Source organism: Melospiza melodia, chromosome 2 (genome assembly GCF_035770615.1).
Source record: "Melospiza melodia melodia isolate bMelMel2 chromosome 2, bMelMel2.pri, whole genome shotgun sequence".
Lineage (NCBI taxonomy): Eukaryota > Metazoa > Chordata > Aves > Passeriformes > Passerellidae > Melospiza > Melospiza melodia.
The window spans coordinates 82,594,068-82,613,781 of NC_086195.1; the positions used below are offsets into that span (position 1 = coordinate 82,594,068).

General features: G+C 40.6%; 1 protein-coding gene across 1 annotated transcript in view; it reads right to left on the reverse strand.

The window, feature by feature from the left end:
• USP12 (ubiquitin specific peptidase 12) overlaps positions 1-9,167 on the reverse strand; it is a 32,789-nt gene extending 23,622 nt beyond the window's left edge. The window contains exon 1 of the mRNA XM_063149076.1: positions 8,988-9,167. Coding sequence (XP_063005146.1) covers positions 8,988-9,035 — 48 coding nt within the window. The 5' untranslated portion in view covers positions 9,036-9,167. The remainder of the gene's footprint in view (positions 1-8,987) is intronic.
• Between the last annotated feature and the right edge of the window lie 10,547 nt (positions 9,168-19,714).

Consider the following 19,714-nt stretch of genomic DNA (forward strand, 5'->3'; position numbering starts at 1 on the left):
TGAGATAGCACCAGATCGTCACGGTTTTCTGATTACTCAAAGAAGCTTCATTCAAGGCTCAGACTTTCACATGACTTCAAAGCATGGCAACATCTATGTTTAAATGCAGTTGTTTGTGAATGTTATTACAAACCAGCACGGGTGTTTTACAACAGTGTAAAACCCCCCGAGCTACTCAGACTTCCCTTTACAGCTCTCTTTTTGTCTGTCATAAAGGATGCTATCTCTCCCTCCAAAGTAATCCCTGATACTGTGCACAGTGTACTGGTTGCAAAGAGCAGAAACACAGCAAGAGCACACTGAAATGCATGTTCACAACTGACCCATAAAAGCTATTTTAAAACCTAATTATCCCTTGCTTCAAAGTCTTTCCCAGTCATGATTACAGTCCACATCATCAGTCCCAGCTGACTGTTCCATTATGCAAAAACAGATGCAGGGGGAGAGCACTGCAGCAGCACCAACTATTATGGTACTGTATCATCTCTTGGACATGAGCAGGCTTAGGGCAGAAGTGGGAGTGCCTCTCTTTTCATCAGCCAAGCTAGAGTTACTGGACTTGGGAACCAGACCAGGGAAATTTCAGGCTGTGCTATATGCTGTGGAGTAGAGAACTTATTCCTCTGCCACCTAACTGGGATCCCCAGGGAAAATGCCCCAATAAACTCTTTTTTGGGGGGCTCACTTAATAACACATACAACAGGTGTTCAGTCTCCACACTGCAACCTGGCTTTGGTATTACACAGGGGACAGAAAGGAACATCATCAAGTTTGGTCAGCACATCCACCTCCTATTTCCCTTGTCCTTCTGAGGGGAAGCACACATGGTCATTATCTAGAAATGAGAAGCAACAGGGGCACAGCAGAAGTTCAAGATGATGATAATATTGCTGTAATTCTGGGATTCACCACTTTTTGCATAGCATCAGTGTAAAAGTTGTACAGCTGCACAACCAAGCACTGCCTGACATTGACCCCCTTCCAGCACAGACACAATACTGCAGGCAGACAAAACACTCATTTCTTATGGTAGATAAAAAATAGCTTTAAATGGGGCAAGTTCTGCAACTAAGTTCTGTTTACAAGAACAAAATATGAAATCAAGATTTGCTTTTTATTCGTTACTTTAAACTAACAATAGTTACACAAAAACCTTCACAAACCTAATGAAAGTTAGGTGTAAAACTGAACTACTACAGAATTCATCCTTCAAAATGATAAGTAAAGTAACCTTTATTTAATCATGTTCAAATCAGTTGAACATAAATTGCTTTATCTCCTCCCTCAAGTTAAAGCAAAAAGCTATACTACTGGATTTATAACATTTGCCTTAAATGCTAATTTCTTAATGAAGGGATAAGAATCTGTGTTTACCATGGAAGTACCTTAAGTAAGTTTCTCAACTTTTTTTTTAAGAGCTTTAGTTTTGTAAATATTAACACATTTGGCACTAAGTAGATGAGGGTTTTATTTCAGTTTAGAGGAATCAAAGCCCAGGAAATACAGTGGAATAAGAAGGTGCACTATCTTTGAAATGTGCAAGGTTGTATTTTCCTGATTTTCATGTTTTACAAATATACATCATCCCAAATTTCTAAAATAAACTAAAAAGCCCACTGATGCCACACATTTCAATGGAAAAGGGCAGAAAAAAATAAAGCACAGACAAACAAACGCAGATTTGTTTTTTTGTTTGTTTAGTTTTTCACTTGCTGAAACAGTATCATGAAATGCCATTTATCACTGCCTTTTCTCACAGCCTCAGAGGCCGCACTGTTGTGGTGTTTCATGTTGAACTAGTCCTTCTGAGACACACCAACAGCTGACACAGGGGTAAGATAACCAGAGCCAATCTGTAAAACAAATCAGTTGGTGCTTCGGATCTGACATACACACCTTGGGCTTCAGAGCATTCTTGCCAGATTAGTTACAGGCTGGTTCTGTGACTGAACACCAGCTGCAGCTGATCCGTGTTGTCTGATGTAGTTTCCTCCAAAAGTCACCTAATTTGTGCACTCTAAGACCGCTCCCAAAATGCAAACCAAAGCGTGCTAAATTGAGATGCCACCCTACATTAAAAATACTGCCTAAAAACATGTCAGCAAGCAGGCAAACAATTGCAGTTTAAAAGTGTCCTACCTGGTCATTAGCATCCAACCTAGCAGGCAGAATTTCCCTTACAAAGCCTTGATTCATAACCGGCCTAACGTGTTGGAAGCTTGCACATCTTATTGGCCTCGGATTGGGGGTCTGATCTACCCCTTTCTAGAATAAAGATCACTTGATAGCTTGGTGGGTCATCTTTTCAGTGGTTTAACACCTTTACCCTCTACTTTAACTAAGCTGTACATTTTCTGAGTAAAATCAGAATTTCACCTTTAAAAGAATTTCCTTTTCTGAAAACTTACATTTGTCTCCAGCATCCTGAAGATACATTTCTCCCTTCACACATGCACTATGCATGATCCTTCTCTACAATGCTCTCCACCTCACTCAAGAAGCAAGAACAACACTGATTAAAGGTGACTCAAATAAATAAACCATGTTGCACAGGTATATGCAAGATAAATTTTTTAGACATGACCTTAGAATAGGTAAATGAACCAAAGAACCACACAACACAGAACTATCACTCCTTCTAGTGACAGAAGGGTATTACAAACGAAAGGGAAACTCAGTAATCAGGAATAGCAATGTTCCTGAACAAATGTAAAATTAATGGAATTATTTATAATTTGCAAAAATAAATCTCAGTACAGAAGAACTCACTAGTGCTTTCACTTTTTTTTTCTGATTAGAAAGATTCTCCCTTCTCTATGCAACTAGTGAAGATATACAGAATTTCACAGCCCAATGCACTGTGACAGGAATTCTCTGCTAAAGAAGAAATGCAGAATTCTACTCTTCCATTTACATTAAATCAGAATATGCAAATGCATACACATGCATCAGGACTAAGAGCAAAGAGAACAGCTATCTTAAATCAGCTTATATTTATTGCTTCAGTTGCAACCAAAACTGAAACACAATTCTTTTGATACTGTTTCTAGCCAGGAAGCAGCAGTGAAATATGAGTGGGATTCAATAATCCTTGTTGTTCATTTCTTTGCAAAAGAATATGCATTATTAATACATTAAATATTTGGATAGTTTCAGTTAATGCTTTTTAAATACTTCAAAATAGTGTTATTTTATTAATCAGTCTAAGACATAGTCCTATATACTCTTATCAAGTGCAGCTAAGACAAAAGATTTTCTGAGTATGAAGTAAAAACACTTCTGCCTGGGTAAGGAAAATTATACTAAAGCACAAAATTAATTTCTCTTCACATTACGTATGTCTACTGAACCCATCTACTGGAGCCCCACTGAACATTCACAATGTATTTTCCTTCAAGCAACTACACATAGCAGCACTTCCTTGTAAGTGGGAAGTGTGATTCCTTTTGAGTACTGAAGTCAAAGACAAGTTAATATTTCAGAAAAATTAGATTCACCTAACTACCCAAAATGCAGGGCGAGTGGGGAAAACACATTTGCTCAATAGTTGTTTTTGATAAACTGCATCCTGCGGTGTGTTTCACATGCTTTTATTACTTACATAATTCCACTTCCAGAAAACAAATATATTGCTTTTATAACTTCCCATTTTCATGGAATCATAAGAAGAATTTGAGTTTATTAAAGATGGTAAAAAATGTTTTCCTATTCTGGTCTACTTATGTTAATACAACCTTCTGATTTTACACTACAGAAAATATCTAGATTCTTTTTTTCCTCAACTGAAAGATAAGATAGATCTTACTGAAACAAACCACTTGTTAAAAGCATTTTACTCTGACAATATTCCTATACCACGAAAACAAAAGTTAGCCCTTACACAGGGCTTTTATACACCTCTTCCCCTCAAGAAATTTGAATAGAAAAGCCCCTTTTGCCACATTTTTACAGAATCATTCCCAGACGTTTTAATGCAAATTAGTTGCTTCAGGAATGTAAAAAGTAAATACAAAGACTACATAACTGACCAATCTAAATATTCAAGCCTTGTCTAGTAACAGGATCAGTTGTTCCCATTGACACAGCTAAAAATTCTGCTGCCAAGAGCAGAGTCCAAATTCATATTTAATTTTTCCTTGTGCTTAGAACATGCAAGATGAATTACCTACACACGTGTGTAGGTAAAAAGAAAATGGAACACTTGCATAAATCATCCAAGTAAGTAATATGTCAACTTAATCGTTCCCTGTGCTGGTATAAATACTGCTTGACAACTAGGTAACTTTGAGAATTTTTTCTTTGTGTCTCATTTTTGACAATTGTTTTATATTAGAGTCAAATTCCTATTTTGATGAAAATTAAAAACAAATTTGTCTAAATTAATTATTACACTGAACAGTGCCACAAACCTAGTGTTAAAAAGACCAAATATAAATATTCATCTTTTATTGTAGCATGTTACAGCTAGAAAAATGATGATGACAAATGCTTGAATCTTAATGTCATGTTTATCATCCAAGTGTCTCCTGATAAGAACTCCAACAGATGAGTGGACTTCCTCACTGTGGTGCAAGCTCCTGCCCCAACTGCCTAACAAATACTTCTCCAAAATACCCCAGCTGCCTAACAAATACTTCTCCAGAAACTCCTGTGCTTGCAGCAGGGCCACCACAGCAGACACGTGTCTGAACACTCCGGAGCACGCAGATGCAGGTCATGGTGCCAGAGTGAAATGCACTGGCTGAGACACAGCACACGCTCCCTCTTGCCAACTGTGCTACATGAGCAAGCCAGCCAGCTGGATAAAGGAACCCCACAATACTGTGGTTTCCTCTGTGTGACTTTAGTCCTTTCCTTCTCTGCTGTTGTCTTGTTTTTTTTGCCATCACCTCCCATTTTGAAGCTGTTTTCCCATAACTTTTCTTTCCTACCTGTAATTCAATTCTCCTTTCTTCCAGCATGGGCCCTCTGTATAGTTTCCTGTGGAATCTGTTAACCTGATCATCAATTAATGTTTAAGTCTTATAATGTGTGCTTCAGAGAAGACAGTGCAATTAGAAGGACAGGACTGAGTACATCATAGCCATTGCTGGCTGGCTGCAGACCCTGGCAAACATCAATTTACATTAAGGGCAGATTTCACAATCAGGTTTGAAACCCGACTGTAAACAAACAATTCCCGAAGCAGTAAATGCACACCTCTCTCACGGTCAGCTAGAAAATGTTCCTGCATCGGGGAGTTTTTATAAAGCCTCTCTGCTATGACACTCAAGGTAGGCGCACCTCAGCCTTCCCTCAGCTGGAAACTTCCAGGGTCTGTTTCCTCTAAAGATGAGGAAACATCACACATGCTTGTTTTCTCACACATGCTTGTTTCAACTCTAGTACCCCTGAAACATCTCCACCCTTGTGAAATGTGACCGAAATGGACACAAGTGTGCTCGTGGCAGTGCCCCTCGAGGAGAGGCAGGCAGGAAAAGGACAATAGCCAGCCATTCAGAGTGACTCCACACGTCTTAATCCTCTCAAAAACAGAACAAAAATTTGCATTGTAAGATAAGCAGAGGTTCTCCCGCAGAACACACTGTTGCATCACACAATCAACATCTAACCACCAACAGTGTGTTTGATGTCACTGCTGGGGGGCTGAAACAATCACTGAAGACATTCAGTGACAGACCCTGCATGTCAGATGCTGAGATGGCAGACAGAGAAGGGAATACAGAGACAAACACCCAAAACATGAAGATTTTGATGTCTAATGCTACAGCTTCTAGATTAGCATAGTTTTAAAATATTATCACGCTTTTTCAGGCTGTGCCAACATCATCAACCACTTTGTAGAAGAAACACTGAAAACAAGCACTATTGCCATTTCAACTTCCTTGTGTATGTCTGAGACTGACATCTTAGAGGCTTTTCACAGCTTGTAAGCTACAAATGTAATTTCTATCTTCTCTCTGCTTCAGCTACTCAAAGACCTGATGCCTTTTAACTGCTAGCAAGCGTTTCCTGGATTCTAGACAACAGAAGCAGAAGTGCTAGATGCAATCTGTGAGTATAGCATGGGGCACATCTTCATTGCAGTCAGCCTAGGTTACTTTATCCCTCCTCAGCCATGCATAAAAATCCCATACAGTTCAGTCAAGTACGGCTTTGACTGCAGTTTTACTCATGGATGACGGTAAAGACCAAGTTCTACTTTTACTGCAAAGATGTTAAAAATAATTTTTAAAAGTAGACCACACAATTTTAACCTCATCCATTTTGCAACAAGAACAGTGGCTAAAGCACTCAAGGGAAAAGGTATTTTCAGAGCTTTTCCACAATCTCCAGCTTTGTAATTAAGACTTACTACAGCACAAGGAAGCATGTGAATGGTGATATACAGCAAAGAATTTTAAGGAAGCTGAAAGGCAAAACAACACTAGGACACATTACTGTAGAAAGAGCTCTGTTAACATTGGGAGCAACACTGAGGTGTTTGACCAATGAACAAATGCAGCATATACAAAGGCACCAAACAACACAGACAGGATGTCCTCTTGGAAGATCATCCCCAAAAGGTACCACAGATAAACTAAACATACTGGTTATCACTCTTCACACAACCTGCCCATTCTGTAAAACACAATATACTACTTTGTAATATTCGGGGCTTGAACAACAGTGGTAAGACACATAAAATGCAAATGGGTCAGCAGAAGCAAAACTTGAAATTGGATTAAAAAAAAGAAGTCATGAAAAGCAGAAGTGCAATGGAAGAGTTTCTTCAATACAGTTCTACACTGCTCTGTTACAGACTATAAGTGTATATGTAAGCTAGGTTTGTGTAGGCACAAACTGTCTCTTGACAAAAATTGCCTGTTACTGGTTTTGTACTAACAAGAACTTTTTTCTTCGCAAGAAGACACAGAACAGTCTGAAAGTTCTTGCAACAGGCAAGAAAAGGCAAGAAAAACTTGTAAGAGTTCTTAGGTAGTTGTCTGGCACTTTATCAAAGTGTGTTGACACAAAGAAGCATTGCCAGAAAAAAAATAGTATTACTCATCAATTATAATCCTCTTCAATTTTGTAAAACATATGCTTAAACATAAGTATTCGACTCTTGTTAGAGTCAAAAAGATCTGCCTCGCCTCAACTACATGGTTCTGAACAACACCACAGCAAATACTACGTGCTCCTTCACACTATCTTTACAGATATACTTTTAAGCACAGTCTTATATTAACTGCAGAAAAGTTTTTACAGCTGGTATCCTATGCTAGGTATCGCATATCACAGCATTATTAAAGCTTATGGATCAAAAAGGCTCAGCAAAAAACTTATGCCTGGAGTTGATCCACCCCAGTGCACATGACAGTGATTGGACAGATAGCATTTAATTGCCATCAGCATTTCAGCTTTATGGATACAGACACTTCAGTCAGTAATAAGAAGATTTTTGGTTGAAAATTTTCTTTCAGGATTGACCTAAATCTCAGTGACACAACATCATTTCTAATAAACATACACACAGAATAATCTCAAACTGTCTGCCTGTCCAGAGCTATGGTTTGTATGCAGTCCAGAAGCAAGCAGTGAGGTCTCACACTTGACCCAAATCAAGAGGCCAGCACTGAATCTATGCTGACACAAAGGCCAGCGGCCAGCTCTGGGTGAAGAGATGTCAGCTAGAATTGCAATAAAAGATCTCCCCAGCTCAGGGAACAATCACACTGATTCCTCAGCAACCTAAAACCTGCCTTCAGAGAATGGAAACTCCTGAAGCACATGGTACACGTCCTACCAACCTGGCCACACCAAGATGTCAGTATGACACCTGATAAATATACAGCTGATAAATTTAAGAAGTCAGACTCTTCCAATTCCAAACTAAAATATGTCATCTCCCATATCAAAAAAACCCCCATTATTCCAGTGACTAAACACCACCTGAGCAATCCCATCCTATGAGCTTACAGATATTCATTCAAAATTCTCACAGGCCACCTCTAAAATATCTGTTTGAGACATTCAAACCTCTTTGCAGCACAATTTATGAAAATCATAAATCAGTTTCCAATAATATGAAACGTAAGCATTTCCCACTGTTTGATGAGATATAATAATGGGAGCAAATTAACAGAGTAGATGACAGAGCGTGTTCTTCCCCATATTCATCTTTTCCCTTCCCCTGTGGAAACATATTTGGTAACAAGAACTTTCACATGGCCATGTGAAATGGAATAGGTAGAAGAGAGCACAAATGTAAGAACTTCTGCTATGAACCATCAGCACATCTCTTCCATAACAAGCACTAACTTCTACTGACTAAGGGATATATTTCCTTCCTTAAACTCATCACTCCTCCATCACCAAATGTACTGAGCTCCCCACCCCTCTTTAAAACAACCCAAGAGAGCTTTATCACATCTGTGCTTCTGTTTATGGCTCTAATTCACCACGAGAGAGAGAGCAATGAGAAAGCAATCCCAGGCAGAAGCCTCCTGTGGGGACCCGGGTCGCTGCGCCCCAGGCGGATCACACGGCCGCGCTGGGATGCGCGCACGTGTGCAGGTAACCCGGAGCAGCGCCCGCGGATGGGCATTCCAGCCCAGCTCAGGAGCGCGGCACTCGGAGGGAGAGCAGGGACGCTCCGGAGTGTGCCGGGAGAAGGAGGGCTCTTCCACAAGCCCGACCGTAACCCGCACACCCTCGCAATGGGAGCGACGGCGATGCCCCGGAGCGCTGTCCCCGCTCTCGGCACACTTTGGAAAGGCTGCGCTCGGTGCCCCCGCGCTCCAGCCCCGTCCGCAGGCGCGACCCGGCTTCAAGCCGCTCGGCGCCGCATCCAGGCTGAGTCTCCCAAAGCCGATTAACCCCGCTCGGCTCCCGGCCGCCTCCCACGGCGGCGCTCCCGCCCCGCGCCCCCGCCCGCCTCCCCCGCAGCCCGGCCCCGCGCCCCCAGCCCGGGCAGCCGGCACGGCCCCGGCCCCGCGCTCACCATGGTACAGATGGAGGCGATTTTGGAGACTGTCATTAGGATTTCCATCCGCCCAGCGCCATCTTCCGCCCAATCACAGCGCCGAGCCGAGCGGAGCCGGGCCGGGCGGGAGCAGGAGGGGAAGGGAGGAAGGGAGGCAGTGAAGGGAGGCAGTGTGGGCAGGCAGGCAGTGAAGGCAGGCGGCGGGGGCACCCCCCGCCCCCGCCGGCGCGGGGCCCCCGCGGCCGGGCGCGCCGCTCGCTCCGCCGCCGCGCAGCCCCGCTCCCTCCCTCCCTCCCTCCCGCCGCTCCCCGCGCCCGCCGGCTCCCAGCGATCCCGCCCGGCTCGGCCCCGCCTCCCGCCGGGTCAGCGCCCGGCTCCCGCCCGCCCCTCCGCCCCGCCCCGCCCCGCAAGGGCCGGCCCAGCTCCGCCGCCGCGGGAGGCACGGACGGAACCGACAGATCCGTCAGCGGCACCAGAGTTTGTACTGAGACGTCGAATCGACAAGGGTGGAAGAGATCCCTCAGATCTTCAGTCCACCCAGCACTGTGACCCTAAACCACATCGCCCGGTCGGGACGCCTCTTAAAACACATCCAGGGACAGCGACTCCACCGCCTCCCTGGGCAACCCATTCCAATACCTGACCACAGAATAGGGTCTGGCTAGAAGGGACCACAGCGCGCCAGCCTCAGACATGTGGGAAAATAAAGCTGATGTGCAGAGTAGTCATACCAGGTAACCGAGGGACCTACTTGAGAAAGAGCTTAGCCGTGTTGGTTGTCTGCAGATTGTAAGAAGAAATCTGGATGACTTGTTCAAGGTGTTGATACCTGCACTAAAGAAGCACAAAGCTAGCTACGATATCTGCCACCCTGACTTTTTTCATACACAGGAAAAATCTAGTAGATCAAGATGCATTAAGAACAATGTCAATGCACACTAGGTCTTGTTCATAAATACATCTATTCACTGTAAAGTGTTTTAATATCTATGACATTAAATCATTTCAATTTCTATGATCTTCAGAAGTACATGTTGTTCATGTTGTTTAGCAACTAAGTTAATGGAATAGTAAATTTTCCTTCAGCTGAAACATAAAGAATATGACTTTAGAAAGTATTATAAATGAACACTATTGCAACCTGAAATATCATGAAAATGGTTTTATATCACATAAAACCATTTTATAAGATACCTGTCATCTCGAATTGTATATTTCAAAAGTATAGTAGCTGAGAAAATGAACACCTCTTGGATGAATATATTCTGAAACTGTTGCCACAGAAACCATGGGGGAGGACAGCATCAGGGGAATGAGAAAGAATAGATACAAAAGTAGTGGATTGGCCATTTTTGAGAAAAAAAAGCAAGAATGGGTATTTAGCAGGATAGACGTGTCAAACCTTCAGATATCCAGCTGTTCATCTACTGAAATACATTTGCTGCCAGAAACATCTCTAAAACAATTCCTTACAGTATTAATCAGACCCACCACAACAGATACTCCTCTATCATCCAGAGTAGACCAAATTTCAAAACATGACAAGAAAAAAATAAGGCAGTGTGCTGTCTCCCTGAAGCAGAAAAGCACAAAAAGCAATTGCACTGTTGCAGAAGCTGCTACCGTTATCTGGGAGATAATTCAGTTTGGAACCAATTAGGTGGCATCAAGTGGAACCGTTCAGGCCAGAGAATACTGCAGGAAATTTTGAAAGGCACTCAACTGGAAAATCAGAGATTGCCTAGAAGTTTCTTCCTGCCCATAAATTAGAGAAAGAAGGTAAAAGATACTTGTTGTGAAGTGATCTTTCTGTCTCTAGTTCCAAGGCAAAAATTCAGTTATTTTAGAATTGTTTCAGTTATTGTTGGATTACATTTCAAAAAGCATGGAGTATGTATGGCTGTGCTGGCCTGTATCTGGCAGGTAAGGCTAATTGTGGTCGGAGACTAAGAGCAGCTGGGAGGGTGCTAAATTAATAATATACACAGAGACTGATTTTGTTCTGTGTAAACTGAGTTGCTGTGTTATAAGCAAACTGAACTCACACCATGCAGAATGAGGGGAAATACAGAAACACTTTCTGTACGATCAACCATTAAGCTAGAGTGAAATATGAGGAAGTAAGGAATAGAATTGAAAATCATCCCATAATTGTCATCATCAAGCCCTTTGGGGCAACTGGAATTATTCAAAAATGAAGTATATTTGGTGAACTAAGGAAAAACAGGGTAGGTAGACCAGGACTGTGCATGTGTTTGTGTATGCTTGAGGCTACCATGTTTTGAAAACAGAATGACTGTAATTCATATAGATCAGCACAGTAACTGACCTGGCCTAAGAAAAGATATCAGCCACGTCTTGTATTGCTGCCTGACAAAAGGCAACCACAGCATCTTTGCCAACTGGCCACCAATCTGCTGAGGAGAACTGTAATAAGAAAGAAGGAAGTTCCTTGATCACAAACCATGGGTTTGGGGATAATTTTAGCCTGTCTGATATCTGCTGCCAGTATAACACATTAGGATGCAAGCAATCAAGGAGATTTCTGGAAGGCATCAAGGATAACTTCTTAATTGTGGCTGAGCCACCCAGGATGGTTTGGCAGCTGGATCTGCTCTTCTCTACCAAGGAGAAACTGGGGATGTAGTAATCAATCCCTTGGTTATCAAAGCCTGGGTTGTAGAGACTGAGGAGTGGAGTACATGATCCTGTGCAGGCTGAGGAAGGAGAGGAGGAGATTATCAACCCTGGATTTGGAGGATCAGGCAAGTTTATTCAGGAAACTGGTAGATGGGATGCCATGAACAGCAGCACTGAAGGGTAAAGTTACTCAGGAAGCCTGGCAGGAGAGTACTGGGTTCCTAACAGCAGGAAAAATATATAGAGGCATTAGTATTTTCAGCACTGAGAAAGCAAAATTGATATGCTGTCAAGATAGAAAGAGTAGCTAAACGAGAAATTAAATTTATTCTCGGATCATCGTAAGATCTGCATGGTTTGGTAAATTCATCCCATTCAGATACATTATATTTCAATATATTCTCAAGTAGAGTCACTTAAAAATACAGTGAGCAGGTCACATCTGCAAGAGATGGGGGGCTTTGGTGTGCACAGCAGTGACTGAAAAGAAATTTAGAGTGGCCAGGGGCCAGCCTAATGCTGTGGTATGAGCAAATAAGTGAATTCTTGCCTATACAACAAGGGAGCCAGGGATGTGGCAATCAGGAAGAGACATTATTTTTCCTTCAGATATGGCATTGAACAGATTTTTGTGGTAATACTGCACTAGCCTCTGGTGTCCTTGTTGTCAAAAGAATGCTGAGAAATTATTTGAGGCAGGAGAAAATTCTTTTTATCGAGAGACTTAAAGAGCACAATCTGCTTGACTTTTCAAAAAGACTGGAAGGTGTCTACAGTGATCTTTAATCTTGCAGAGTGAGAGGCATAATATGAAAAATACCTATAAGCTGAAATGAAACAAGTTTTAATTATAAATGGCACACATTTTTTAACAGTGGGAGACATTAATGGTTGGAATATGCTGCCAAGAGAAATGGCACCTACACTACCTCCTAAGGGCTTCACTAAAGAATGGATTCTTTTCTTACAGAGGTACATCAGTTGAACAGATAGAATTATTTCCCTGCCCTGAAAATCTCTCAGAGCATGAAGCTGTGGTTATTGCATAGCATTTGTACTGCCACAACATCTAAGAATACAAGTCAGAGGCCACAGCACTTGGCCTTCTCAGTCAATATGTGAGACACTAAGAGAAAAGCCCATTCTATCTTCTGAAAAACTTATATTGCAAGTGTACAGAGATACAGGGGAGCAAAGAGAAAATATAACAAGGGTAAACTGCTGCTGCTTAACCTGTGCCTCTCCTTGTTTCATAATCTTGTGGTTTGGCAAGCACCCAGCTCACTCTAGGGTGTGTGGGTAGGTTGGCTTCAGAAACTGAAGAGTAGGCACGGTACAGGTGTGTTTGTGCCTGAATCACCCATCTGTGACTATAGATGGTTCTGCTGAATCTGGGGCATGTCAGGTATTCATTAATGTTGCTTGACAACAGAATTGGTCCCACAAGTCTATTTACCCCTCCACTAGCCAGTCAAACCACCAGCTGGTCCGACTATTGATGCACTACCTGCATGCGGACATAGCACACCTGTTGTTGGTCTAGTGTACAGAGTGCATACTGTAATAGGATATTTCAGGTTGGACAGGGCCTCTGGAGGTCTTCAGTCCAACCTTCTGCTCCTAGCACAGTCAGATCTGAGGCCAGAACAGGTTGCTCTGTGTACATGGCAGTTAGGGACATGGTCTAGAGTGGACTTGGCAATACTGGGTAAACCCTTGGAATTGATTTTAAGGGTCTTTTTCCAATCTAAACGGCTCTATGATTCTGTAGGTTCTGTAGATTCTGTAGATTCTCCGCTTGTTCTGGAAACTCTTAAATATGGATCCAGACGTAATAGTGGGGGTGGAGGGGAGGCGGTTTTGTCCTTGCAAAAAAGAATTCACCATCTGTATTTTTATTGACACATATCCCAGTGAAGGTCATCCACCATTCTCATGACAGATAAACTAGCCTTGCTTCAGAAATGCACCTCACTTTGTAGACAATGGGTGTTCCAGGATTTGTGCTGTGAGGCAGTAGAGAGTATGACACAAAGGAAATTTTCCCCAACCTGTATCTCATAATTCCAAGAAAACCTGGTGCTGCATAAATTATACAGAACTGGAATCTTAACACATTATGAAAACTGAAATTAGATCCCTCTGGGAAACTGAAGAGACAACAGGAAATATATTTAGAAAATAATGTTATCAAACCATCTTGTACTGACTGACAGTGAAATGTCTCTATTAGTAAATTATTTTTGTAAATTACATTGAAGGTACATTTTCAGAAAATACAACCATTTCCATAACAGTTGTACATGCTCTTTGGCAGCCATGACAGGGCTGGTGGTAAACTCCCTGGATTTAGGAGGATCTGAGCAAGTAGTTAGACAAACTATGCATTTTATTCATAGTTTCAAAAGCATGACTTGTCTTAGTTGTAATCATTAGGAAGATATGAAGAAACTATTATCATAGGAAAGTATATAAAATGTACAAATTATTATGTATAATTATACAATAAATAAATATTTTTTATTCATTAGCATCTTTTATCAGTAGATCTCATAATATTTTACAAAGAGGTGTGAGAGATAATCCTTATTAGACCAAATCTGTTAAGGAAATAGATTAGGCAAGAGTTCCCTGACAGGGTAAAATTTGCTCATGATAACTTTTCGCCTTACATTCATTCTAGAAGATCAAAGATTTCCTCAGTAAAGTTGTTGAGTTCTCTTGGTTTTTTGTTGGTTTTTGGTGTGGTGGGTTTGGTTTGTTTTATTTTTTTCTTTTTAAGCAGCGGTTAATATTTGTTTCTTGCTGAGTTCACACACAGAGATATTTTCATACTTTGATTTTCACAGCTCAGCTGATACTGGGCATCTTGCCATATATGTATAGCTGGCAAACAATTAATCTGCTATACAAAGGATAACCAGCATCTGAGAAGCTAAAAGGGAAAATAAAAAATGTATGCTACTAAACTGAATAAAAATTTCTACAAATATAAAATATATGTCAGTTAAGAGAGATTTCCAATGGACTGTAAAATGTAAGAATATAGTTGTATTGAAAATAACAGTAGATTTCTAAACTCTTATCAATGTTGAGTCTTTTAGACTTCTAAAAAAAGGTGGCATTCTAACTGGAAATAAAGTTATAATTTGTAGAAAAAGAGTCCATTTATAAAATGGTAACTCTTTTGAATGATGTTATTGTATTCTGCAAGAGAAGTGTGCATAGCTTGGGTCTCGGTGATCTTGATATAAAAGGATGTGGGCTAGGCACAAAAATAATAACTGTGTTATTTTTTACACTGTTACACTGTTCTGAACATAATCTTTTGAATAAATAAAGCCACAAGTATGTTTAAAAAGGGGGGGTTAATATTGTAATGAAATGCTTTCAAAATGGAAACTTTTTAAAAATTAATGGCTTTGATCCTTGATCCAGGCACTTGAGATGCCACTGCTTCAGTAACTCCAGTTTCTTCTTAATCTGAAACGTCGTGAGTCAGTGACAGTGTCTAACGCTAACTTGGAAAATCCATTGTTAGAGGTAAGAAGTACAAGATGCCTCCTCAGTCTCTGTGTTCCCTACCAAAATACCAAGCAACGCTTCCCGTTGCAGTCAGCAAGGTTTTATTTTTGTGATCTGCACAGCAGTTTCCCAAAAGCAAGATTAGCTGTCACGGAATAACAACAGTGACGCACCATCTGACAACAGGCAGCCTCCAGGTGAAGACTCTGTATCCTTACAGTCTCCCCCACTCATCAGCTCTCTGCAGTACCAAGATACAAGGGAGGCTAAGGAGGAATATGTAAACCAGCATGGAGATAGATATGCAGTAGGAAATAATATCCAATATGAGGTAGAAAAAAAATACTGGAAACTGCTTTGTGGAGATAATAGATTTGTTAAAGAGCATTTACTGTTAATAGCCAGTGTCTTTCATGACACTAACGGATGGTGAATTACTTTTGTTTTAATGACACATATGTCACAGTAATATTTTGTGCTTCCGCTGATCTAAAGCTATTGTTCAAGTCCTTGTTGCAATCAGTTCTCAAACAATGCTCTCTTTGTCAGCAGTACAGAAGTAGAATAATTTTGATTTCTTCTCTTGCAAGATTGATACCCTGGAGAACCCACAGTTCCCCTCTGTACTTGCAGATGGTCAGTTAAATACTCCCATCTGGTTATATTTGTTTTTTTCTGGTTATACTTAGTTTTTTCTAAAAACAAAGCTAAATAAAACCCCACAAACAAACAGAAAAGGGAAAAAAAACCCAAACAAAGAAAAAATCCAAACCCACCAATCAACTGCATGTTATTGCAAGAGCAGCAGAACTAATAAAGCTCCATTTCCTGCAGTTTGTGCCCTGTGTCTTTATACTGCAGCAGTCCAAGCATCACCTCTTTGTCCCGTATGGTCTCATTTCCTCCTTCCATTTGCCTTGCAATTTCATTTCCTTCTCTCTCCCTGCAGCACTTATTGCTATTTGCCCTGTGGGAATTTTTCCTTGTTTTGTCCCTTCACGTGACTCTTTCCCTTGAATAAGTTGCAGCTACCTTGGAGCAGCCCATATGCTGATTAGCTCACATTGCTATTTTGCACATTCCATGAAGGACTCCACAGCATTTCCCAAATACCAATTAATTGATCCTTTACAATAACCCCATATATATATAATCCATAAATATGTGCTACTGTTCCTGTTACATAGATGGGAAAGTTGGTCTAGTTTATCCTCGGTTGGTCAAAGTTTGGTCAAGTTTATCCTTTGCTAATTCTCTGTTTCACTTCTCCTTGACTGACCATTAATTTGTTCCTTTCTGGCTGCAGTTTTTGTTCAGAGCAGCTATTGTTGTCTCACTGACAGGGGTTGTCAGAGTGTAGCCAACTCTCATTATTTTATCGCAAGCCTTGTGATATTCGATAGCTCCCTTGCAACCACAGTTCCTGGGATCAGGTGATGAGGATTACTTGAGAAATTCACCTTATTAGAACAAGTTTATGGCTCAATCAGCTAGAAAGCTGGAAAATTACGGCAGGATGGAAAATGTTCAAAACAGGGTGAAAATAAATGCACATGTACTTTTTAAAAGTACAACTGTTTTAAGGCATTTGCACCTTGTGATGTCAAGGACTCTTGTCTCAGGTTCATCATTTAAGATACTGGCACGTGTATGACTGCAGAAGCTACAGACCATTTCCCACTTTGGAAAGGTGGCAGAAAGGAAATCACTCAGTGAAGGCCAACATTTTCTGACCACAGATCCAAACTCTGCTAAAGCACCTAGGAAAGAATACTTAAGTGGAATTATAAACACATGTGAAGCACTCTAATGCAGATAACAGTGTGCTTTTTACTCCTGTAGATTCTGGATGTGATCCTTCCTTCCTTTTCTTTCAAGAAGATACTATGGAAGCAGGATAGGAGTTTCTTTTGGCATCCAAATATTTAAATCTAGAGTCGAGACAATAATGTTTACTGGAAGATTGTTACAATGAGTTTGCAATAACTCTGGTTACTTCATGCATTATTCAAAACAGCATTTTGTAGCTCTATTAAAATCATAAAAAGTCTACTTTGTCTTTAGACATTCATACAGAAAAGCAAATTTAACCTGGCATAGCTGGAAGAGAAATTTAAATTTGTGCTTACTTGAGTTCAGCTAACACTAAGTAGACAACATTTCTTTACTTGAAAGGGAACCAGCAATATTTTATATAGCCCTTTCATTCCAGCAAGGTTCTTTGCCATTTCATAAGTAATTATAAACAATTATGCTAATAGCTGTGATCAGAACAATTAATGAGAAATGCAAATGGCTACTTCAGATGCCAATTTGCTAATAGAATGCCATAGAGTATTTATAGATGAGAGAATTATTCCACCCACATTTTTACTTTGTGCACTTATATCCATCAGACCTTTTTAAACTACAGCACCTTTGTTTTGTTGATGATTGTGATCATCCTCGGTACACAGCAGAAAGTATCTCAGAAGTAAAGTAATGGGTTCACAGTCAGCAAGTTAACCAGGACTGTTGGGTATAAATTGGATCACTGATAATCAAAAGAGGTGTGTGGGAATGGAAGAAAATGCACAGAGCCTGCTAAGTGTGTGGAGGCTTCAGGAGAATGGAGAATTTAGTTTGGTAAAATTAAAGTGTACAGGAGATATTCTGTGCAAATAATTACAGAAAAAGGGCAAGCATTGTTCTTCCGGCTAGAAGAACGCATAAGATCAGACATAAAGGAAGAGAAAATAGCACCCTAATCATTAAGCCAGTTCTTCAACTGCAGTTAGTAATTCCCAAGAGGGCTAGCAAAAGGCTCAAGGTTGGATTGTGAAAGATCGGATTTTAAAAAATATATTTGAATATTAATTGTGTACTTATATCCCATACATTCCCCACGAAAATCCCCACAAAAATCCCCACCTTATGCAGATTTGCTGCTGGCAGCAGCTGAGTTCCTCCATGACAAAGGAGAGGAATTTTCTGCAATTATCAGCTGTATCAGTGTAGGAGTGGCTAATCACCTTTAGCCAAAACAAGTAAACTACAGTAAAGCTGATGGTGACAGTATAAGGAGTTGCTTGTTCCTGGGTAACTGGTTTGGACCCAGGAGAGGTTACAGAGAGACAAAAATGTGGAAACACAAGAAGTTTGAGAAAACACTGAATGATGATACCAGTTGAATAACTGAATAATGGATACATTGAATAATAAAATCAATTGATTGAGAAGTTGCTTTGTTAGTAAGGAAAGAAAGGGACCTTAATTGCTTTTGAAATGAAGTTTGATAAATGTCTTATATTAATTGGTACCTGTAAGAAGATGGTCACAGTTACAAAACTGCTTCCTTGGAAGTTCCTGATGATTTCTGTATAGGTAGAATGCCATGTTAATCAAATAAGCAGTGGAATGACAGAACTTGTTCAGTATTTGAGATTTCATGTTGCAGTCTAGATAATGATGGAAAAGGGCCATTTGTTTCACTCTGGCGTCAATCCTCCTGCATCGAGGAACACTTTGAATTGGCAACAAATTTGTAAGTACCATAAGTGTAATGAAAACTTCCACCCATGTGTGACATGATGAGCCCCATCACAATTCTTGGTCTACAGAGTTTTTTGCCTTTTTATTTCTCTCAAAGGCTGTCATTTTTCCCATTCCTTTCCCCATGATATGCCTCACTGGCAATGCAGCTCAGTATATCCACCTGTACTGGCACTTCTGCAATTCCACGGTGAGTCCTTTGAAGAAATTTGTCTGCACTGTCATTTTTGGAAGGAGGTTGGTTGATTAGACACTAATTTGATTGATTTTAACTCCCATGGAACTAGGCTCAAGCTTGCATTTACAGAAGGGGATTTGTGGATAAAGAGATGAACTAACTACAGAAATAAAAAGTTTGGTTGTTAGGGCTAGAATCATGGGGGAGCTGAAGAGACCATAAAAGGGGACAGAAGCATGACTCTGAGATGCCATATAACATGATCCTTTTGGAAAGAGTGAACAATGGAATAACTGGGTCAGCTGAGGAGGTGACAGATTACTTTGGTCAGTAACTTTTCAAACAAAAGCACAGTATAGATGCTGCACTTCTGTAAATGGGGTAACCAATTAACTTCACAATCTTGATTTTCAATTTAGGATCTTGGTTTTGCAATGTTATCACAAAGGGAACTGTAGATTTTAATCCTCTTTAACACTTATTCGCAGTTATTTCTGTTAAAATTTAACTCCAGTCCTAATCAGCTGTTTATCTTTATATGTAATGAAGGCATTTTGTGAGACACAGGAAACCTACACCTTAGCGAAGGGGAATATTTTTCATTTTTCACCTCAAAGCACTTTACAAACTCTCATTGATTTAAATTCTTTCCACACACCTGCTGAATAAACCAACACAAACAGAATGTCACACTTAGGATCTATCACTTGGTCCACTAAGCATAGGAGCAAGCCAGATCCCACTGTGCATTAAAATTTCAGTGAAGGATTCCTGGCAACCCCATGTGCAGAATCATCACAGCACATTTATTCTTTACAGAGAGCCATCATCCACACAGATGCTGCAGAGAAATGTCAGAAGAGAATAGGGC